Source organism: Chanos chanos, chromosome 3 (genome assembly GCF_902362185.1).
Source record: "Chanos chanos chromosome 3, fChaCha1.1, whole genome shotgun sequence".
NCBI classification, from domain to species: Eukaryota; Metazoa; Chordata; class Actinopteri; order Gonorynchiformes; family Chanidae; genus Chanos; species Chanos chanos.
The window spans coordinates 20,994,169-21,018,674 of record NC_044497.1 but is presented as its reverse complement, the minus strand read 5'-3'; the positions used below and the strand labels follow the sequence as shown (position 1 = coordinate 21,018,674).

The following is a 24,506-nucleotide window of genomic DNA, read 5'->3' as shown; positions in this document are numbered from 1 at the left end:
TTTCTTCATTTCTTTCTTGGACACACCAGACAGGAGCAGTGCTAAACTCTGGAACAGCAGGCCCCAAAATCTAGAACGCGTCTCGACCCCAGACTGACCCTCCATCTACACCGTCCTAACTCAGTTTACCCCAAACGCACTCTGTCTGTATGTCCAGAACCATCCGGGTCAGCGGGCCAATAAAATCCCTCTTCAGTTGACCTGCAACCTGGACCGCATAAAGTGTGACAGAGACATGAATACTGGATGCTACATTGTGTGTGCACATCTTCAGAAAGTTCATTTAAACCTGATGCAAAAGTGCATTATTTCTCTCTGCATTCACACTTCCCAGCCTTTCCTGCACAGAGGAACCCTCTTCTGTGGGGTGTCTGGTGTGAGGCAAAGGGTGGAGTGGGGGGGGGGGGTCAAAGGTAATGCCATCTTCACAGAGACTAGCAAATGCCAGTATATACATGGGCATAAAAATTCAAACTAAAAACAAGGAGGTAGCCAAAGGCTTTAGTGGAATGGCAAAAGGCATTCAAAAAAAGGATGAAAAAGAACGACTGACAGCTCCCTCTCCAACAAAGACATAAAAAAAAAAGAAAGAAAGAAAAAACAGCAGAGAGAGGAGAAAGACTATTGGACACTGTTCAGTAGCACTCTTTGTCCACCGATGTGACGCTGTTGGATGTGGGAGGTGGACATGTTTGTTTTGTTTTTGTTTTGTTTTTTTGTTTTTTAAAAAGCACGCTGACTTCTGCTTCAATCACAAGAGTTCATACTGGCGGAGGTGCATTCTCTGAATGATGTCCCGACAGTCGTTAAACACTCGCCGGATGTTCTCCGTGTCCACCGCACACGTGAAATGTGGGTAACAGTAGTGTCGCCCATCTCCGCTCGCAGTGCTGATCCTCTGTTAACAAACAGACCCACAGAACAGAGACAGACAGGCAGTGATATACACCACAGCGCAGTGTTGCTCTTACATGGCATTTCAAAGCAAATTTTAAACAGTTCATAAAGCATTTTATGAATGTATATTGTTCATAACTCTGCCCTTTCCAAAATTAATGAAAATGAAAACTCCACTAAACAACCCAGAATGCTGATCTCCACAGTTGTTTCTGATTTTGGAGGAAACTTCAGAGGGAGAGAAAAGCGAAGCTTTCAACATCACACTCTGTGAGAGCTCACTGGCACGGCCCTGTCTGGTCACATTATAAACTAATCACGTTCTCATCATGTTAGTCCCTAAACCGTCAGAAACCATCATAAACTCATTGCATTCTCACCATGTTAGTCCCTAAACCATCATAAACTGTCATTAACTAATCATGTTCTCACCATGTTAGTCCCTAAATTGTCATGTAATCACGTTCTCACCATGTTAGTCCCTAAACCATCATAAACTAATCACATTCTCACCATGTTAGTCCCTAAACTGTCATAAACTAATCATGTTCTCACCATGTTAATCCCTAAACCATCATGAACTAATCACATTCTCACCATGTTAGTCCCTAAACCATCATAAACTAATCATGTTCTCACCATGTTAATCCCTAAACCATCATAAACTAATCATGTTCTCACCATGTTAGTCCCTAAACTGTCATAAACTAATCATGTTCTCACCATGTTAGTCCCTAAACTGTCATAAACTAATCATGTTCTCACCATGTTAGTCCCTAAACCATCATAAACTAATCATGTTCTCACCATGTTAGTCCCTAAACCATCATAAACTAATCATGTTCTCACCATGTTAGTCCCTAAACTGTCATAAACTAATCATGTTCTCACCATGTTAGTCCCTAAACCATCATAAACTAATCATGTTCTCACCATGTTAGTCCCTAAACCATCATAAACTAATCATGTTCTCACCATGTTAGTCCCTAAACCATCATAAACTAATCATGTTCTCACCATGTTAGTCCCTAAACTGTCATAAACTGTCATAAACTAATCATGTTCTCACCATGTTAGTGCCTAAACTGTCATAAACTGTCATAAACTAATCATGTTCTCATCATGTTAGTCCTTAGACCAAAAACACCTCCACACAAAACTCACAGGGCCAAGAGTAACAAACCAAAAGAAACATTCAATCTTCAGTCATCCACTCAAACTAAAGAAGACATGAATGAAGAACCAACCAGAAACTCATCACGAATGAAAAACTTGGCCCTTGTCACCCTCGGGTCCTCTCCAGGTTCAGGGGTTGCTGAAAGACAGAATAATATGATTAGTGATGTTGTAAGCAGGTAGTGTGGGGGCTGTGACCTGTTACACAGACTGTCCCAGGGCAGTACCTTCATTTGGTATGGTGTAGCGAGCATACTCTGGGAAGTAATCTTCAATTTTGGATTTCCCAGCTAATACTTTCTCAGCCAACATATCCTGTTTGTTGAGGAACAATATAACTGATATAGTCCGTAACCATCTGTAAGGAAGGGACAACAACACCACATCAGGACAGATGTTTGGTCATCATGTGACATCTGAAGTACATTTGTTTACACTTTACAAGTTTATAAAACTTTTTTGGTTCAAAGTGCACATGTGAGATCTGAATGAAGAAAAACAGAATCAGACTTCCTGAATCTATACTGGTAGATGTGTAGTCTAAGAAAGGGTTTCAGCAGTAAGACAGAGAGTAGACAAGTGGTGTATGAAGATGAGTAGAAAGTAAAACCTGTTGTTCCAGATACTGCGGAAAAGATCCAAGGCTTCCCGGAGTCTGTTTGTGTTGTTGTCTTCCCTTATCACCATGTTGTAGCTGCTACTCGCAACAACAAAGATGATAGCAGTGACATCTGGGGTGAGAAAGAGATCTGAGATTAGACCATTAAACTGAGACCTCTCCCATGTGCACACAGAGCCTCCACTGCTGGTTTACTGTTTTCAAGTGAAAGAGGGTCTGCTAACGCTCTGTGTGACTATGAAACTTGGCCAGTGATGAATATATATATATATATATATATATATATATATATATATATATATGTAGAGTTATAACGATGGATTGTTAAAGATCCATCCGAGTGATACCAACGGGTCTTTGGTGTCAGTTTCATTGGCAAATGTGAGTGACAGTAGCCACTGACTGAATACTGTTGTCACAGTCATAAATTTGTGTCTCTGGCTTACTCTCTCAGAGAGAGGCAATGTCATGTCAAATATAGCAAAAGACTATAGTTAATACAGACACATATGCAATATAAACAACACAGCAATGATACCTAGCACAAAAGACACTTCAGATTCTTACACACATGCACGCACACAGACACACACACACACAGACAGATGGAGAGAGAGGGAGGGGGAGAGATAGATAGATAGATAGATAGATAGATAGATAGATAGATAGATAGATAGATAGATAGATAGATAGATAGAGAGAGAGAGAGAGAGTGAGAGTAATGAGGATTCCAAATACCATTAAAACACTGAATCCATTTTCTTCGCTCGTCTCTCTGGCCTCCCACATCAAACATACTGGAGGATGACAGACCATAAATGTGGTTAGAAAGTTCACCCTGACTGCTCAGTGTATCGGTGCATTACTACTCAAACTACACTAATGAGACTTTGTCAAGTATCTCTTTTTTCACAGGTTTAACAGTGGTGTAAAGTGAATAAGTCAGATATTTCTTTATCGTGAGTTTTAAACAACCTAAGCAATAGCAGCACAGTCCTTCATTGTGCCAGCTATTAGGCAATACATGTTTTAAAGCCAGTTCAAAATTTTAGACAACATGATATGATGATAAAATGATGTATCGATCTCTTATCTACAATAATTCTAGTAAAAATAGCTGATTCAGTTATAATTTAATAGGGAAACCCCATTCTTTGTACTCTGCATATCTGGATATAGAGACATCTCCCTCTAGTGGTCAAAGAGAGAGATAGTATTGTAAATAGTACACAGTACACAGTTGTCACAGTGATATCTTTTCAAAATTATGAACAACACAGATTTACATTTTATGAGAGAATACAAAGCGCATGTGTAACTTATCAACTAATCATGTTATGGTATGTCCCAAACCATTCCACTGATTGCATATTCCCATAATTCCCATAGCAAAGCACCCTAACACACACAGGCTGAATCTGGGCTGGGTTTGGTCTGCGCCCAAGACACAGATTGGTAAAGCAGAACTGCTTACCTACAAAATTTCGCAGGAAGTATTATGTTTCATTAAACACTGTATCTATTAGGATTTTATTGGCATGGTGAGGAGAGAAAAGGGACTCACTGAAAGTTGACTTTGTCTACTTGAAACCGTGTTTCAAAAATCCCTGAAGTCAGCACTCTGCAGCGCAGTAAGTCCTGAGAGAAAAAGAGACATATACGTTCGTGTGTGACAGAAAAAAACGCTTTTTCCCTTTAAGGTACTGAAGATTCTATAGCTGCTTCAAAAAGAGTTGGTAAAAAAATATTGTTTGCTTGAAAAAAGCAACCACAAAAAATACTGCAACAACATGATACAACTACACCATACGCTATATCTCCTACAGAATATACTACAGAATAACGCACACCATACCATATAAAAATACTGTTCCAATAAACTGTGTTAGATATCTTCACAAAGGCACATTGAGAAACATCAAGAAACAAATCAACTCGTTTCTTTATGCTAATTCAATTACAGACTAATTGACAAAATCAACTGGTTACATTTTTTTTGTATCAAGTTAGTGCAAAATAGCCAAGTTTCTTTACTGATGTGCTGACTTATTGGCTGCGTTAATATAATGACTGATGAATAATACTTGTGGTAAAAGAATGTGAATTGTGTGATTCGGTGTACCTGATCTGTTGGAGTATAGTCGCTTTGTCTTACAGCATCGATTCGCTCCAGAAAGCTGTGAAAACAGAAGCGAAGAAAACAAATGGTTATTACTGAAGGAGACGGAGCATGGGGTATGTGACATTAATCACACACCACTCTCAAAATCTGGTTTATATCTGTGCGTCAGGGCGACAGTTTGACCAAGAGCCTGCTATGGGAATAGGAGATCTCCACGCAGTGTGTGTGTGAGGAATCAGGGAGCATACCCTCAGTGTGTGTGTGTGAGGAATCACAGAGCACCCCCTCAGTGTGCGTGTGTGAGGAATCAGAGAGCACCCCCTCAGTGTGTGTGTGAGGAATCAGAGAGCACGTCCTCAGTGTGTGTGTGAGGAATCAGAGAGCATACCCTCAGTGTGTGTGTGAGGAATCAGAGAGCATACCCTCAGTGTGTGTGTGAGGGAACAGAGAGCACACCCTCAGTGTGTGTGTGAGGAATCAGAGAGCACACCCTCAGTGTGTGTGTGTGAGGACTCAGAGAGCACACCCTCAGTGTGTGTGTGTGAGGAATCAGAGAGCATACCCTCAGTGTGTGTGTGAGGAATCAGAGAGCACCCCCTCAGTGTGTGTGTGAGGGATCAGAGAGCACCCCCTCAGTGTGTGTGTGAGGAATCAGAGAGCACCCCCTCAGTGTGTGTGTGAGGAATCAGAGAGCACACCCTCAGTGTGTGTGTGTGTGAGGAATCAGAGAGCACACCCTCAGTGTGTGTGTGAGGAATCAGAGAGCACACCCTCAGTGTGTGTGTGAGGGATCAGAGAGCACCCCCTCAGTGTGTGTGTGAGGAATCAGAGAGCACACCCTCAGTGTGGTACATGTGGTTGAGAGCAGTGTTACAAGTATAAAGGCACAACTGAGAAACTACTGGAAACAATAAAACATCCATCACACATGACGCAGTTTGAAGGTATGGTGGGAGAATATACAGTATATCACTGATAATCACTGATACAGTTTACAGCCTTTACAGTTTTTCTAATTCTCAAGCCAAACCATGACTCTCCAATCCCTCCACACTGCACAAGTGAAGAACGAGTGATTTCCTTTACTCTGTATACTAGTGTGAGACAATCTGGACCACACACTCACTTTTCACATTAATGTCTGAGAAAATGTTTATGACAGTGTTTGACCACTAGAGGGGGATCTAATGCTGAACAATACAGCGGTGCTGTGCTCTGGCTAGATCGGAGCCATTACACGGAGCTGCTCACTGTCTGTTATTGAGTGCCAGCCCACGTCGCACTGCAATAGTGATTTTATCACTGAAATAACCAGGCTCATCTCAGACAATACTGTAACTGCTGTCAGTCCCAGACGGCTGAACAGGCCCTGGGTGAAATCGCCAGCGTTCTGTTTGAATCCATACATTTCCCCCTCCATCAGCAGACGGCCCCTTAGGCCTGACCAGCAGTGGGCCAGCTGCAGCTGCAGTCTGTGCTACGGCAGACCCAGCTCATGATAAAGAGAGAAAAGACAGGGGAGAGATGGGCGAAAGTAAAGTCATGGCACAGGAAAAATAACGGCTTTTCACACACTGCTAAATCTTAAGAGAAAATTCACAAGACACATCACAAAGCGTTTTGGGTGCAGGGTTACAGCTGTTTGGTACTTCAGACAGATCTGAAGTAGTTCCTTATGAAAGGACACTGGAAAACACCATTTGCCCACATACAAATAAAGGACCTTGTTTCAAAAAGATCTGTTTGATACCAGCCTTCTCTAAAAGTTGTACCTGAATTAAGACCAGCCCCGCCCAACACTCAAATGTAAGTTCATACCAGACCTGTCAAATAGTCCAATCTGAGTTTATACCAGGCCTGTCAAATGATCCAATCTGAGTTTATACCAGACCTGTCAAATAGTCCAATCTGAGTTTATCCCAGACCTGTCAAATAGTCCAATCTGAGTTTATACCAGACCTGTCAAATAGTCCAATCTGAGTTTATACCAGACCTGTCAAATAGTCCAATCTGAGTTTATACCAGACCTGTCAAATAGTCCAATCTGAGTTTATACCAGACCTGTCAAATAGTCCAATCTGAGTTTATACCAGGCCTGTCAAATGATCCAATCTGAGTTTATACCAGGCCTGTCAAATAGTCCAATCTGAGTTTATACCAGACCTGTCAAATAGTCCAATCTGAGTTTATACCAGACCTGTCAAATAGTCCAATCTGAGTTTATACCAGACCTGTCAAATAGTCCAATCTGAGTTTATACCAGACCTGTCAAATAGTCCAATCTGAGTTTATACCAGACCTGTCAAATAGTCCAATCTGAGTTTATACCAGACCTGTCAAATAGCTCTATCCAAATTTATACTGGCCTTTTGTGACAATGCTATCCACATGTATACCAGCCCTGTCCAGTAGATATACTGTTTGTCTTTTTTCCTACTGAATAATGATCAAGGTGAGAACTTCAACTTTGCGAAACAAACCTCGGACCAGCTGGTGTCTGACTCTCACTAAATACCACACATTAGGGCTTGTAAATTGGACATACAGCCCACTATCATACAAAAGTAGCAATTCATCAACACAGAACATTAAATATGAATATTCTCCAAATACCAGGAGGAGGACTTCTGAAGTATAAAAGAAAAACAACATTAAACATCAATCTATAGTAGTGTCAGGGTTCAGATTCACAGTAACGTACATTAAGGATGTCTGTATCACCTGCCATTCCAACAGTGATAAAGAACATTGGCATGGGCTGTTTCTGAGGCTTCGCTGAGCACATGCTTTACCACCCCTCCACACTGAGGTCTCAGGTTTACATTACCACCCTGCATAACAACACACAACTGAACTCAAGACATCTCAAAGCCCAAATCAAACCTGCCGGCCCCCTGTTCATGCAGGTACCAGTTAAAAGGGTATTATTATCCCCATCAGAATTGCCAAACAATTACTGCTCAAAAGCATATGAGCATCTGAGCATCTTACAGCACAAAACCCCTAACACTTTACGCCCCTCTCCAGGAGTCCACAGAGCCCCTCTGTCAATGCCTTACTTCTTCTGTTCGACACTCACTCTGTCTCTTGGGTTTTTAACATGCTCCTCATTCAGTGTGCCCCTTGGGTTTTTAAGGGGCAAAGGAAGCTACTGTGTGTGAGCCATGGCCAATGAAAGGCAGTCAGGGCCAAATTTCCCATCTTCAACAATGTGCTGGGATCCTAGTCCCACTTATCAGGACCTCTCTATCTGTGACCGCCATGTGACACATGCTATTGGCACTGCTGTGCCGAGCCAAATATAGACCCTGTGTCTGAAAGCTCACAACAACAGGACGGCCCAGGAAAAGTTACATGGTCGAAAATAACAGACTGATGATCAAACATCTGTCCTGGAGCTAGTCAGTGTGTCGATAAATAAAATCTGCCTGATAAGCCAATGGAGTACTTTGACACAGTTGCCCAGGGGCTCTTTCTGAAAGGCCTGGAACAGGACCATAATGCAGGAATGTGTTTTGTCAAATGGAAGCCATCAGGGACATATGACATATGGAGTTACTCTGTATGGACACACAGAGGGCCGAGGTTCAAACAGAAACCTGCTACTTGGCCTTATAAGCTGAACCCAGCACAACCCAGGAAAACTGGTACCACCTGTTTCATGTTGTGGCCAGATTTTAAATATTCCAAAGAAAGAGGAAAAATATACTAGACCCAACTTGGCTTAATATTGAAGCACGAAGAAAGCAGAAAATTAACAAGAACCAAAGACTTACAATGTTTACTTTGAACAGAACAGATGTTGATGAACAAAAGACAATAATCAGGGAAAAAAATGATGAGAAAAGTGTGAATTTTAGCAGTGCATGAGTGTGTGACAAACGAAGGTTTCACAGTGTGAAACGTGACAGAAAAAGGTAATATTTATCAGTAAAATCCAAGTTATTTAGTCTTAAAATCACTTGCAGGAAACATTAAATAAAAAAAAAACTTCAAAAACTTGCTGTGCTGTTTAAAGCAAAAACAAAAAGCTATGTGCAGACAAGCACCATTCATGGCAAATCCAGGGCTGCCAACCTCATGTGCTCATTTGATAATTGGGTTGACTTTTTACAAATACTCAGCTCTCTTTAATTAGCTATGGCTGTGGCCTGATCAATAGTTTCCATATTTTGAGTGAGTGTGTGGAGCATAATGGCCCAGAGGAGGGAGCGCAAGCCTTCAGCTGAGCGCCCATGCCCCGAGCCAGACCGGACCAGGCCAGGCCAGGCCAGGCCAGCCGCTCACACAGCCAATTATAATAACACTCAGCACCAGGCTGCTAGGGCTAAACACTCAACACGGACAACCTAAGTCTGAAACCTCACCACTGCCTCTACATTACATATATTTCAACAACACACACACACACACACACACACATATATATATATATATATATATATATATATATATATACACACACACACACACACACACACACACACACACACACACACATATATATATATATACATATATATATATATATATATATATATATATATATGTATATATGTAAGTGTGATCTGGAGAAACCTGGTAGTATTGTATTTGTTATCTGGAGAAACTGCGACAGCCATATGGTAAGAGGGTCTGGAAAATGAAATCATATGAAATCTGCCACCATAGTTTCCCCTTTCCCAAAGCCTCCTGGGAGAATGTGTGAGTTGTGGGAATAACCTGAGAGAAAGAGGGAAAGGGACTGGGATTGGTTCATCAGACACTGAAGTCTGTGCGTTAGAGCTGTGAGACTGACTGATTGAAAACATTTTCTATAGATAATTTCTGCTGGTAAACTGGTCCTGCCTGTTTCAGTTTCTCTCACGGGCTTCTCATATGGTAGATAAGACTTCTACACATATATTTCATCATACATATATTTCATTATTTCGAAATGTTTCACATTTTCAAAAAAATCATTATAAAAATAACAAAAGTTTCATTAAAGAAAGTCTTGATGATGGGGTCACTTCAGAAACCCAAGCGTAAAGCAGTTCATTTCAGATCTCTAGTCCAAATCAAGCCATCAACTTTCTCTTAACACATCTCTGTCCTCACTCTGCACAGCAACACCTCCACCTCTCTTCTACTGTATGTCAGTCTCACTGTGTGTGTGTATTGAACTAAGAAAATACATCTCAACTAACTATCAAAAGGTAGAGACTGACACAGTTTTCACTTTGTGCTGCTGAATCTGACATGAGGTCCAGTAAAGCAAAGACACCAGTGCCACCCAGTCCAGTGATCCCAGTGATGGCCTGCCACTGAAGTGTGTTTAAATGCATCAGTGTGTTTAAGTGCCAATCTGGAGGCTTCTGGTGAAGCCCACTATAAACGCACAGTGACATTTGACTGAATCCACAGAAAACAAACAGCATGTTCGACATTCTGATGCTTTCAAGTGTTTCAAAACATTAATTTTGACATTCATCATGGTTCTGTGTCAGCCTTAACAGCTGGCCACATTCCCAAATTTAGCAACAATCCAACACAATAAACAAATCAGCATAAGGGCACAACAACATGGTTTCCATAATAAGTAACAGGTCCCTCTCCAACACAGGTTCCAGTAAAGGTGAGAGTTGACGTTTAAGTAGGGCAGAATGTAGGCTCTGTGTATGCGTGTGTGTGCCTGCGCCTGTGTGTGTGTGTGCATGGGGAACACACGGAGATGGTAGAGATCACGGATGACTATATGGACAAAAAGCCTAAGGAAAAAGACAAGCACAGTGGCCAGTCATGGCTGATAGTGGAGCTAAAGATATAAAACAGGAATGTTCTGGGACAGAGCAGGTCTAATGAGTGCTAGAGGGGAAATGCGCAGAATTTTTAAGTGTAAAAATGACATGAACATAAGAGGCGCATATGACTTTTTCACTTTCACAACAAAAAAGTTCAAAAAAGACATTTTATTGCCTTTTCTGTGTGTGGAAGACAGAACATATGTCTGTCTGTGTTAGCGTATTTGTGAGAGCGAGGGATAGAAAGAGAGAGTGAGGAGGAAAAACAAATAGTTTGGTCCAGAGCACTGCAGTAAAGGGAAGGGATCACAAACGTGTTTTTTTTGTTTTTTTAGGTTACTCATGTCTTCCTGTATGTGTACATGTTTATACTGTCACCAACACTGATTGTGGAGGTCTGAGAGCACATATTCCCACACATGGGTGAACACACTGGGCTGTGTGTCTGGCAGCTCTGACCTTCCTGTGTTTACAGCGCATTGCTGGGATACTCCCTTTGATTCGGCCTGCAGACACGTGACCCGCCGCCAGTTTCTGCTCTGCAGTGCTGCTGCTAAAAATAGCCTCCTCTTGCCCTGGCTCCACAGCTAGTTTACATAAGCTCTGAAGGGGCGGGGGTTAGGGGCTGCACAGGGGGTTGAGCGACAGACAACAGTGCCACAATCACAGCACTGCCACCAGCGCTGCTCCAGCACTCAGGGCCTGTTCTCTTCACATCTGTGTGTGTGTGTGTGTGTCTGTGCAACAGCTTTATGATTTACACACTACACATACTTTACCTTGATTTCTTTCTTTGGGACTAGGGATTTTAGTGCACTCAAACTTCAGACCACTATTAAACATAACATCTAAAATGTGATGAAGTGATATGGGGTCTTAAGGATTCTTCATATTCCACACTCTATATTTGATCCAAAAGCTTTCTTATTTTAATTCTCAAGTTACATTTAGTGTGTTTGTGTTGACACTGATCGAACCAAAATGTTATCAGAATAATATAAAACCTAGCAAAGGTTGAAGGTGTAGTGTCAGAAATTTAATGTTTTTCTTACAATTCAGTATTAAGACAGAGCTTTGATCTTTTTTTCCCTCACCACAGTCATTTCATGGACAGGATATTTCAGCAAATCCACCAGAAATACAATATGTGTTTTAGGCAACAAATTTATGAACACTGGTGTATAATCAATGAAAAACGTTTCAAATCATGAACTCAAACGTGATAATTTATCATTTCAACAGTTAAACAATTTTATGCTTATGTCAGGTCATTATTTGTGTCATCTGACACTGAATGATACTGGTAAACACAGACAAACCTATTCTCCATCTTCCCCACACACAGTAACCTCAAACAAACCAAGCTATCACAGCACAGTCAAAAACTTTCTGAAACAACATGAAACAAACACCGAAATGGAGGTCAGATTTTTTTAACAAACAGAAATATGACTGGTTTTGCTATAGCTAACAGGTCACACAACATTATCAAATGCACAAGCAAATACGTACACTGTTTATGTTGCTAAACAAGAATTTCAGCTGAGAGGAACACACTGCACATGGGCCCTTGTTTTTACGTCACAACATCATGTGCAACATTCAGCTGAAGAGCAACACCTCCTATCACAGGAGAGTATTCTCAATGCAGTTTATACGGAATAGAGATGCGATTCCTGTGTTGGGATGGAAGGTTTTTAATATGGAATAAAGATGTGATTCCTGTGTTGGGATGGAAGGTTTTTAATATGGAATAAAGATGTGATTCCTGTGTTGGGATGGAGGTTTTTATTATGAAATAGAGATATGATTCCTGTGTTGGGATGGAAGGTTTTTAATATGGAATAAAGATGTGATTCCTGTGCTGGGATGGAAAGTTTTTAATATGGAATAGAGATGTGACTCCTATGTTGGGATAGAAGGTTTTTAATATGGAGTGTGGATGTGATTCCTGAGTTGGGATGGAAGGTTTTTTATATGGAGTAGAGATGAGGTTCGGCTGGGTCCAACATGATGGGATGGAAGGTTGTTTTCTGAGTGGAGCTCTGTGCCTGTGTGAGGAAAGCCCTGTGTTTCTCTAGGTCTTTCTGAGGGCCAGGCTCAGGACAATGACAGTCATTATATGTCTAGCAGAGCTCTGGATGATTTTATCTGTGGCCCTGAAGGCTGATGTTTGGGCCCCGTGATCCAGGCACTCCCCCCTCCTGTTAGCTTTCTCATCTCTGCCATGGCAACACTTTGCATTTTCCTCCGCACTAACATGGTTAGTGTAACAATGAAAAGGAGGCAACAAAGCTACAAAAACACAGCCATCAACTGATGCATTGATACATACCTGCAGTCCCTGCATACACCAAAAAGAGTTCACACATTCAGTAAAGTGACTGAACAGGAAGCCTGTATACCCTGGATGTTTGGCCCCCACACATAACGACATACCCAAGGGCCCAGGGCAACAGCCCATCATCCTGTAAAACTGCTCTGTGACAATGTCCACCATAAAAAGTGCTAAACAAATAAAACTGAACTGAATTCAACTGAATGCCGCTTTAAAACACAACTTGTTTGTATCAGGAAGCAAATGAGACTGCAGTCAGCTGGTCTCTCTGATCTGAGGTGTCTTGTGTACATAGTATGTATCAAGCAGATAAAGCCGAGAGACACGACATTGCAAAGTCGGCACAGGTCACCTGACTCTAAGGAAACAGCTACCACTTCAGCATTGGTTTTAAACACTCATGCAACTTAAAGGCTTAAGACTATTGGCCACTGGTTCTCTGTGGCTGTGAAAAGTGAAAGTGCAGTGGATGACGTGCAGAGAGAGCAAAGACAGCAGTGACACTGACAGTGTGCATTCTCCTCTCTGTGGTTTTCCGGATATACCTCTGCATGACGACAAACTTCCTGAACAAAGCACTAAGGGAACAGAAGGTTTTAATGTCACATTCTTTGCGAAAACAGATGGGTAAAGTTATTTCTTCATGAAAACAGATGGGTAAAGTTATTTCAGCACAGGAAAGAGGGAAGAATTAGATCACTGTTGTGTCATTAAATTTTGCAACTGAGTGTCAGTCATTTCATCCAACTTATTTACTTTTGTATCACAACATTTTTTAAAAAGTCAGTGTTTCTGCTGGACATTCCTTGTGACAAGTGATAGTTAGGTACTGTACATAAAATCACACAAAACACAGTGAGGGAAAGAACAGAGGCAAAACACAGAGTGCAGGGTAACCAAAACAACACAATATTACTGAACCTTACAGGGCTGACATGAACATAGGTTTGGCTCACGACATAAAAGCCACAAGCAGGGTAGTTTCTCAGCTGAATTACATAAAAAAGTCCCCAAACCATGTGCAGCGCTGCAGCAAGATGTACCCTGTGCTGTTGTCATAAGGAGATGGCACACACTGCACATCTGTGTTTTTTTAAGCAGATTGCTCGATGAGTTTTATTTCAAAATGTCACACGATCAAGTGCCTATCATCTTCATTTTATCTTACAGAGGAAGTTATTCTTCATTCAGGAAATATGTATAAAAATGTCAACTCACTTAATACTAAATTATCCACATATTCTTCAAATAAAAGTCAACTAAATGTGCAAAACTAATCACAGCTAGAAAAACATTCGAAGGCTGGCTTCAGTGTAAACAAACTGGGAATGTAAAATGCTGTAAACTCCACAGCAACCACAACACATTGCATTCCTTTTTATCACAGCGTAAGAGTATGTATCACTCAGGCTAACAGAAAGACTATCTTATTGCACAGGTTAGGCCTGAAAGCAAACCTCTGTCCGTTCGCCTTTTAAGAGCCTGTTAACTCAAACAAAACCATCATCTTTCTTAAAAAATGAACAGTAATAATCACATTCATCTGATAAGAGCCAAACACATGTTCATAAAGTGAGGATGGGTGTGTGATACTCACTAATGCGCACAGTCGATCAGCTGGTATTCATTGGATCTCTCATAACACGCCCTCACCCCCTCATCCTCCCAAAGGTTCTTTGCATGGTCAAAAAACTCCTGTGGACAGAGAAACAATCAGTTATGCTGGGGGGAAAATGCACTCACACACACAAACAAAACTTCTTACTCACCGAATTTTTTTTTTTTTACCTTGTCAGAATAAGTAAATGATTCCCTGCCCCCACCACATCGATAGATCACTAGTGTTTGATTCCCTGCCCCCACCACATCAATAGATCACTAGTGTTTGATTCCCTGCCCCCACCACATCGATAGATCACTAGTGCTAGATTCCCTGCCCCCACCACATCAATAGATCACTAGTGTTTGATTCCCTGTCCCCGCCACATCGATAGATCACTAGTGTTTGATTCTCTGCCCCCATAACATCGACAGATCACTAGTGTTTGAGATGTCCATAGTGAGACTGCTGTGGAATACATTCACTCTGTCTGGTGCAAAGATCTGCAGAACGTTCCAGAACTGTTCTGACCTCTCCCCCACTGCATGGACATATCATTTCTCATGGCAGTTCTACACACGTGCACTCTGTCTACATAAGCACATGCACTTCCATCACTACATCACGTAAAATGTATCCCACGCACAGTATCTGGATATGACTGAGACTGAATTTTAGTAATTACAGGAAAATTAGCAGTTACCTGATAAACACATTTTTGACAGACAATGAAAAGTTTATACCGCCACTTACAGACTTAACTTCAGTGGAGGTACACAGTGCAGAGATAAGCACAGCAGATTAGCACTACAAGACCACTACACTGAACTCTCTATGACAATAAGTTACAGTACTAACCTACAGTGTACAAACATGGGTACAAGCACAATAATCTGAAAGTTCTTTGTTTTTATAATACAATTCTATGAGCACGTTTGTTGATAAAGTTGCTAAAACTTGTGCTCCAAAACTAAATTAAGCACTGATGTTTTACATATAACCCTAACACAGAACTTCCTTAAGAAATCTGGTTGCCATGAGGGAAGAATATGTTTTCCCACATCACTGGATAGATAATATTTAGTATGAGTTACTTTGCTAGGTTTTAACCAACTACATCTCTATGGCAGGTTAGACAAGTCTCATCCTTTACCATTGTAAACACCAAAGAAAGCTTATTTGTACTTGATTATTTAAATGAGGATCTTAAATTGTTTTGATTCATGAATAAGTAGAAGAGGAAGAAGCACTTTATTTGTCACACACACACACTGAGCAGTGAGCACTGAAATGCAGCCTCTGCATTTAACCCATCCTAACACCAATGAGCACACACACACTAGAACAAAGACACACACACAAGCTAGGAGCCACAGCCACAGCGCCTGGGGACCAACTCCAGGTCTTTTTGACCAGTGCCTCGGTCAAATAACTTGACTCCAGGTCTTTTTGACCAGTGCCTCAGTCAAATAACTAAACTCCAGGTCTTTTTGACCAGTGCCTTGGTCAAATAACTTGACTCCAGGTCTTTTTGACCAGTGCCTTGGTCAAATAACTTGGCTCCAGGTCTTTTTGACCAGTGCCTTGGTCAAATAACTTGACTCCAGGTCTTTTTGACCAGTGTCTTGGTCAAATAACTAAATTCCAGGTCTTTTTGACCAGCGCCTTGGTCAAATAACTAAACTCCAGGTCTTTTTGACCAGTGCCTTGGTCAAATAACTTGGCTCCAGGTCTTTTTGACCAGTGCCTTGGTCAAATAACTTGACTCCAGGTCTTTTTGACCAGTGCCTCAGTCAAATAACTAAACTCCAGGTCTTTTTGACCAGTGCCTTGGTCAAATAACTTGACTCCAGGTCTTTTTGACCAGCGTCTTGGTTAAATAACTTAAATTGAATAAGTTAAGAGTAACAGCATAGTTTGAGCAAGGTATTTAGGTGAAGGTCATATCACTCAACCTAAGCAACTTGCTCAAACTATACTCTTGATGTGAAAATAGTACACCCACGAGGTACATAAACAACAAAACAAGTCCTAAGATACATCCAATGTAACCATGTGTAAGAGGGGGTGTATATATTTGCATACATGACTAAATCATGGACAGTTTGCTCTAAACTGCCCTAAGTCACCTTCAAATCTGAGAAATGTCATCTTGTGATCACAATGGATGCCCATTACTGAGCATGCAAATTATTCTGTGAGGCAGTAAGAAAACACACTAATCATTAACCATGGTTGCTGTCAAAGGCTTACAGCACATATAACTGTTATATATTGTCACAGAAGAATCTGCTTGCCGCCACTGTAACCTCTACAAGCTAACACATACTCATCTGCCAACTCAATGAACTAATCACAATGACATTCAATTCAAGCACATTAAAGATATTTGATCTTATATATTTTCTTAATGTAAAACACTCGTTCGTCCTTGTGTCACTATCCCTGGGGAGTACAGGCATGGGATGAATCTGGGACTCACTGGTGACTGGGTGAGCTGAGCCCAACTACTGCTCTGACTTTGCCATCTATACCGCCCCCCCCCCCCTCCTCTCCCTCCCCTCCCCCTCAACACATCCTCAGAAGGGCTCTATTGAACGGTTCGAACCTTCTCCAACTGGTGCTGTCCTCACCCGGTCCTCTGCACTACTGGAAAACAAAAGGGTGCCTAATCCTGGCCACCTCCTCAAACATGGATCACAGGAAGAACTGGATCCTTCAGGCGGAGTGGCTTGTGACAACAGGTTCGTGAATAAACGCAGTGTGCAATGGACTGCCCTACAGAGGAGCCGATCGCAGAGCAGGGAAGGCAGGGTCACTGGGCATTAACCATTTCACTCCCTATGGCAGCCGAGACTTCAGATTAGCTTTGAAATGGTCTGAAAAAGCTTTGTGATTGACAGACAGGGGAATCTTTGTACATTGAGAAGGCCAACTTCATCAGAAACTGGTACAAATTAAATGGCGCATCTACAAACACTCTCTTCTTTTCTTTTCAAAAATTAAGAAACACAAATCCTACCTACAGAGATAGTGTTAAAAATCAAATGCAACAAAAGAAATTTCATGGGAAAAATCTGTCATGGAGACAAGAGATACCAGCTAAAGACAGGGTCACTGAGACATTAGGAAGTATTGTGTCTGTTCATATCTGTATATAAAACATTTCATAAAGCTCCAAAAGCCGTCATACCTGCGCCTTTAGCTACCTTTTTGTGTTACTATGGGTTATGTCATCAACCCTCTAATAATAGCTATGTAGTAACTTAGCAGTAAACAGGGCAGTATCTAAGCCAATAAAACCCACTACACAACAAAACAACATCCCGCAAATATGTTCAACCTGTGAATAAACACAAATTTAAAGCATTTTAATTATGACAGCTACAGAAGCCACAGGGGAAAGTCCCAGTGATTTATGAAACTCCTTAGGTGGATTTCTTATGAAGCAGTGCCATATCAATGGAAAGCGCCAAAAGCACATGTAAATTACAGATTTTTCTCCCTTCTTGAATAAGGACTTTGGAACTCGATTTGACGAAGGCACTCATTCAATGTTAACAGACCAAACGGTCAAGAAAACAGAGGACATAAGACGTCATTTTAAAACAGCAGCTTTTCTCTCCACTACATAAATTTTTAAAAATATGTTCTACTCTCTGAATACTGATCAAATATAAGTTCAAATTTCACTACAACATCCACAGTTCTTTTCACAAGAACTACAACTACTCAGCTTATGTCAACTTAGCTCACATGAAATATAATTCATGTAACCACTTCATATGGACATAGTATAAATGTAACAAAATCACTGGCTGTCTTTATGCCTTTCTTGTCCTACTTCACCACATGATATTTGTTTTCTGCTCTGTCCGTAATGTGTCCACGTGTAGGTCACATTCACACTGGTGAAAAACAGTTTCTGACTGACTAAGATGACGTTTCCTACTCACAAAGCTATTTGGCTTCTTATTTGTGTCAATCAGTGATGACCATCAGACCTGGTACGGCCTCCTCATTCAACTGTACCACAACACAATGTGACTTAACACCATTAGGTACTGCACACCTGTTACATCTGCTGCTGTGACTGCTGGATTCCTCAAACAAATATCAAAATCAGCTCAAATACAGAGGAAGCTGTACACTTAGCCATTTTAAGCTCAGTGCAATATTGAGAGAGATGTACTGATGACCATATCCAGCCAGTTCTAAGTATCACTTTAAAACTAAACACAGGAGAAGTTGCTTTGTTATTGACCCTTCCTCTACCTTGCACCCCTCCAGCAATATACAGACATTCCTGTCCCCTAGTACTGTTGCTATGGTGATTTGATCACTCAGAACACTAAACTGGTAAGTCTAGAACTCATCTCCAGTATGACATATATAAAAATGTGGTTTCATACAAATGGTCCACTCGATAGGGAATGGAACTCTAAAGTTAAACTTATGGAGGACCAAATATGTTATGCAGTCTGATGTTAGATTCGTCATGAGCCAAGAGAAATGGCAAGTGCTCAGTTCATGAGTGACAGGAGAGGCTTCGAATTATGAGAAGAGGCACCCAAACACAAGCAATCTAAGGGGATCAACGCTGTGTTGATGGGAAAGTCTACAAATGGGGTCCAGATTACTTTGTGTTGCAGCCCATCTCTAGTTGACATCCGGGCCCTCTGGCTCACTTTTGATAACCGGCAACATTCAGGAGAGGACTGACAACTTCATGGGCAAACAAAGAGCACAATAACATGTCAGACCTCCATCTCCAGTAGGACATGCAGTCAACAGGAAATAGAGACTTAAAAGCCACCACAGCAAAGATCAAGCCAACATTTCTCATGGGTACCAGTCCCCTCCCAACTAGCAACATCTCCCAGCCTTTGCCTGATCTGCACCATATTAAGTTCCTACATCCAGTCCGTCAGCTCTGTACGCTACCCCATTCTTAATTCTGAGAACCTGCCAGATCTGCGGTGCTCGAAACCACTGCACTTTCATACACTGCAGAAGGGATAATCTCTGCCTCTCATGTTTCACCCCAGGTTATTAGAGGAAAGACTGTACCAGACACAAACCAGGACAGATGGAACAGGCTGTTGCTGCTCAGAATCTGCTGCTGGGAAACACTACAATACCCACACAATGAGAGAGACCTGGGGGGAGGAAGTGGGGCGGTCAGATTCTGAGCTTTTTTATGTTAACACATGTTCTGTTATGCCAGCAGATTGTCCAGCCTAGTTCAGAGCTCAGCAGAAGCATGTTATACACAGGTTGAATTAAAGGGCAGGTTCAATTCAAGCTCGATGGCTTGTACACACAGCGAGGAGGCACAACATAAATTGGGAGAAGCTCGGGTCCTTCCAGAAGAACTGTGAAGTGACAAAGCAAACCCATCCAGACTGTTTATGACCAAACACTGAATATATACAGTCTGAAAGGTGATGGCCCTGTCCAACCAACTTCCAGCAAGACCATCACTGGCGTCTCACATCCCAAAAGAACCACCATCCATGGTCTGAATACGAGCAATTCTTAAACATGATAACACATGATGAGATGGAAATGCACAGAGAGGTTGGCACTGTTTGGCTGATGAAGGCAAGCACATTGTTTCCTCGCTGGAATGTTCCAGAGTCCTCTGGCAGTGCAGCCATTGTCAAACTGTGGGGAGATGTGGGTGACTATGAAAATCAACCTCTTGTCAAAGTCCAACTCCATGACACCTGTCAATGTGCCTCACAGTAGAAGTCTCCATGGTTCTACCAGAAGGTGAACATCAGGGCAGCATTTCCAAAAAGATCAACACCAAACCTCAAGCCAAAGCTGTCAAAACTTGGCCTTAGTGACCTTGACTTAGATGCATGCCACGCTATCCGTCCCTCAAGAGACGAGATGTCTCACTATGGTGACATCTCCAGACAATCCCCAAACTGTGATGATGGCAAGGAGTTATCTGCCTGTGCATAACTTACAGCTACGATATAGAAGAGTTCAACCTGCCTGCTATTAGCAGCTGTGACAGATTCACACAGACTTGGAGGAAAAGAGGATCATCTATAAGTCCATTTCTACTCATCCTGGTCCACGAAAAATGGCAGAGATTTGTACTGATCAAAGATGGCAGAACATACAGACCTTGATGTATGCCCTCCCATATGTTCATCAGGTTGTGCAGGGAGGTAACAAATTCTTTAGGGCCATGAACCTCACGTCTAGATTTTAGAAACTTACCCATGTTTACAGATGACAAAAAATTCACTGCTTCCTCAAATCCTATGGGTTTCTAGGAGATTGACAGGATAACACAAGGGCTCTTACATGGCCTAATCTGATTCAGGAAAATGACAATGAACATCTTCAGGGATCCCCGCTTCACAACTTCTGTTGTGCTATTTGGATGACCATCTTATCTTCGCTTTTACAAAAGAGGGCTCTCTGCACAGACTCAAGGTTATATTCATTCCAGCGGCTTTGAGAGAGCAATTTTGAACCGAGCACCAAGAAGTGTGAACTCGTGTACGACAGTGAAAGTCATGGCTCAGAGCACTGACCAGAGTGGTGCTACTGGGGAATCAGTGAAGTTTGAGGCCACCTCTGACACACTGAGAAAAGCTTTGAAGGAAGGATGTGAAGTTACTTATCACTAAACCTCCATTTACTCTAATGGCGGGGCAGAAGATGAAAGGATGAACTGATAATGCTGGGCAGTGTGGCAATGTACCTTTCCACCTTTTCCAGCAACTTCAACCAGTAGATCAAGATACCCAGCCACTACTTACCATTCTTAAGCTGGAAGATCATCAACACCAACATCTGTCAAATTCTGAATACTGCCATTCAGTGTTGGTGTAAAACATCCCTTCAGACAAAACTAATAAGGGTAGGATGCCATGTTCCTGTTCTCATTTTAAGCAATGGGAGGTGCCCATGATGCACAATGGAATCTTGTTCAAAGACAGAAAGTTTATCATGTGCAAAGAAAAGGGTGAAGATGGTGCTCCTGCTTGACTGATAGACAGAGCCATGGAAGTTAACATACTTTGGCAGAACACTAAATCTAGGCCAGGTCTGGATCCTCCACCTGGCAAGGTAATAGCTTCCCTATCCAAACATGGAGAGAGAGATCTGTTTGGTTCTGTGAGAACTGTGTGTCTGTCAACACTGGATACCACTGAGCAAGATCTTCTGGACAACGTGACTGCATCAGTTTTTGGTCTGCAGAAGTGAAGAACAGGAACTCTTTTGATATCCAGGCTGTCACTGACCATTTCACAAAAATAGTTTATGCTTTCCCAAGCAGGAACCAGTCTGTCAAGAAAGGTGCCAGAAAGCTGGAGAACAGCGTCTTCTGTATCAGTGGTTTTTCAGAGAGGGTTTACTCAGAGTTGCGTGCCAACTATAAGAGTGTCCTTATATCTGAACGGCTTTAGTTGTAGAAACTGCAAAATCCCTCTGCACTGCCAACCATCCTATGGGAAATGGTGGCACGGTGGTTCAACAGGACCCCAAGCAATATGATCACAGCCTTTCCAGAGAAGTGAGAGAGGCCACTGCTCTAGTGACCACACATTAGCCTTTGAATACAATGGAACTGTACAGAAGACAACACACTATGCTCTATCTATTGTTTAACCATCCGCTGGCTTCCAATCGACATCATAATGAAGGCGGTCCTCCAAGGTTCTGTGGTTGTGCACTTCCGAGACTCTCCACTGAAACCCATCCAAGGCAGTGAGATTTGCCCAGAAACATGCAAATAGCCAACATCATACCAGATAGTTCAACCAGAGTTTAAAAGGCATGTCCATTAACGCCAGAGGGACGCGAGAGAACAAAAAAAGAAAGCGGGGAAAAGAATTCAGTAATCCACAGTCATAGTGCATTACCGGCTGACAAGAAATGGTGGACTTATATGAACATGATCTCAGATGAATCAGAGAACTACAAAATTGCACACACTAAGTTGGCATGAACATTGCATTGCAAGGGATCCTAGGGACAGTCAATCACTGGAGACTGGCTCTCAAGAGAATGTGACTCCTGCAAATGCACAGAGATGGGCGGCCTTGGCAGTGTGGAGGGAGTCTTCCTGGAATTGGACACCTTCCTGGATTCTTTTTGAATCACACCACAATGCAGCTGAAGATGCACACACTGAAGAGCTACAGCCACCTCTACCTAACCACATCTACCTGTGCTGAAGCTCAAAGCCAAGACAAAGATAAAATGGACCCTAAAAACATTGCCTCACACTTAGTGACTGTCTCTGCTTCAGTCGATGAGACAATGGGTTCTATCAATTTCGGATAGATGACCAAACTTGGTCCCAAATTTAACCTACCTTAGACATCTCCATGATGGTTCTCAGACAGCTTTGTTCATGACATGCAGTGACTGAAGAGGGTTACCAGAGACAAAAAGTTGGTGTGATAGTGGGATATTGGGTCATTGTCAACACCAGCAGCACAATGGTTTTTCAGTTACATTAGCTTTGACTCATAAGTTTAATTTTAATTTTTTTTACATTTATTTCTTACTGATTTCAGGTCATGTATGCAATAATCATCAGTTCAGCCTATGAAATAACTTCATCCACATCAAAAACCAACTGAGTAACATGTCAGTCTTCAGGAAAACAATCAACGGAATCCTTGTTTTAATAAATATTAAATAAACATCATCAGAGACCTGTTATAGCATCTAAGCAGAAGTGGCTTATAAACAAGAAATTAAAGGAAGGCCATCACACCTTTCACTTGGGGTTACAGATCATCAGTCACTAAAGTTCACTCAGTCACAGAGATATGAACACAAAAGCTACGTTTTTTGTTTTTTTTTAAACATGGGTTTGCTTGAGTTGGGACAATATTTCTGACATGGATAAGTGGAATTGTGTGCAGGCTGCACCTTTGGGCTCTGGATAGGACAGAAGATTGATCAACATTCTTTCATAGATTTTTTTTTTTTAAACTGACCTCAAAATGAGATCTTCATAGTGGCTGGTCCAAGTGAACAGATGCACTTGTCTTCAAAAAAACAAAATCACTCCCTCCTCTGAATCCTATATCTCCACCTGGGATTGCTTTATGTTTCATACTTGTTCTGCGTGTTTGTGCATGGTAGCAGCTATGTGCGTACGTACACATTCACATTGTCACCGTACAATTATGAGAGGAACCACATAACTGTTAGTGCACACACAGATGTGTGCCGTCTTATTTATGCCCATGTAAACCAGTGGAGACGTGAGGTGTAGTCCTACCTCCTCATCAACTGGATCAAGACAGAGAGCAGCTTAACAACATTAGGCACACACACACTAAGCAGTTCTACAAGAAGACACCACAAGAAATAACACAGCATAACTCTCTCAGAAACAGTTCAATTAATTTACATAAAATGACTGATTTACTCCATCAAAATAAACCTACATGTGCTATTGTATAACAGCATCAATGAGAGGGATTGTTCTCACTGATATTATTAGGTTGATATCATGAATCCACCTTTCTTTAAAGGCCAAAGCCCATAACACCTCATTCACACCAGTCTAAATTTTTATAAAATACTATATTTCAGTGGTATAAAGTTTGGCATCATATAAAATGCAGTTTCTTTGTCATTTTCAGTCATACTGCTATGATTCATTACTGAATTAACTAACTACACATAAATAATGTCCTCAAAGTCTTAACCTGGGCAGTTTATGGATTGCCACCCTGCATTCTGTCTAGTCATGTGGTTCAGAGTTGAAGAACCTGTTTTGAGTGCTATGCTGAGGGGGAAGTCATCCTCGCATATCACAAATTCTCTGTCTATCTCATTCAGCTTTGTATAACTACAGTGAATGGTTTGTCCAAATGGGTGGATTAGACAGAGGACATCATAAAAAAGACCAGAATGTTGAACATTGTGAGATATTCTAAGGTAATAACATTCTTTTTAAGAATTTTCCTGAAAATACT

General features: G+C 41.5%; 1 protein-coding gene across 3 annotated transcripts in view; it reads right to left on the bottom strand.

Moving 5' to 3' along the window:
* Positions 1-428: 428 nt before the first annotated feature.
* Positions 429-24,506, bottom strand: part of gnal2 (guanine nucleotide binding protein (G protein), alpha activating activity polypeptide, olfactory type 2) — a 40,652-nt gene continuing 16,574 nt past the window's right edge. For all 3 annotated transcript variants that reach the window (XM_030768241.1, XM_030768243.1, XM_030768242.1), the window contains 8 exons: positions 14,533-14,630; positions 4,815-4,869; positions 4,257-4,330; positions 3,431-3,489; positions 2,684-2,804; positions 2,301-2,431; positions 2,145-2,212; positions 429-898 (listed from right to left, as the gene is read on the bottom strand). In XM_030768241.1, the coding sequence (XP_030624101.1) occupies positions 752-898; positions 2,145-2,212; positions 2,301-2,431; positions 2,684-2,804; positions 3,431-3,489; positions 4,257-4,330; positions 4,815-4,869; positions 14,533-14,630 (753 nt within the window). In that variant the 3' untranslated portion in view covers positions 429-751. The remainder of the gene's footprint in view (positions 899-2,144; positions 2,213-2,300; positions 2,432-2,683; positions 2,805-3,430; positions 3,490-4,256; positions 4,331-4,814; positions 4,870-14,532; positions 14,631-24,506) is intronic.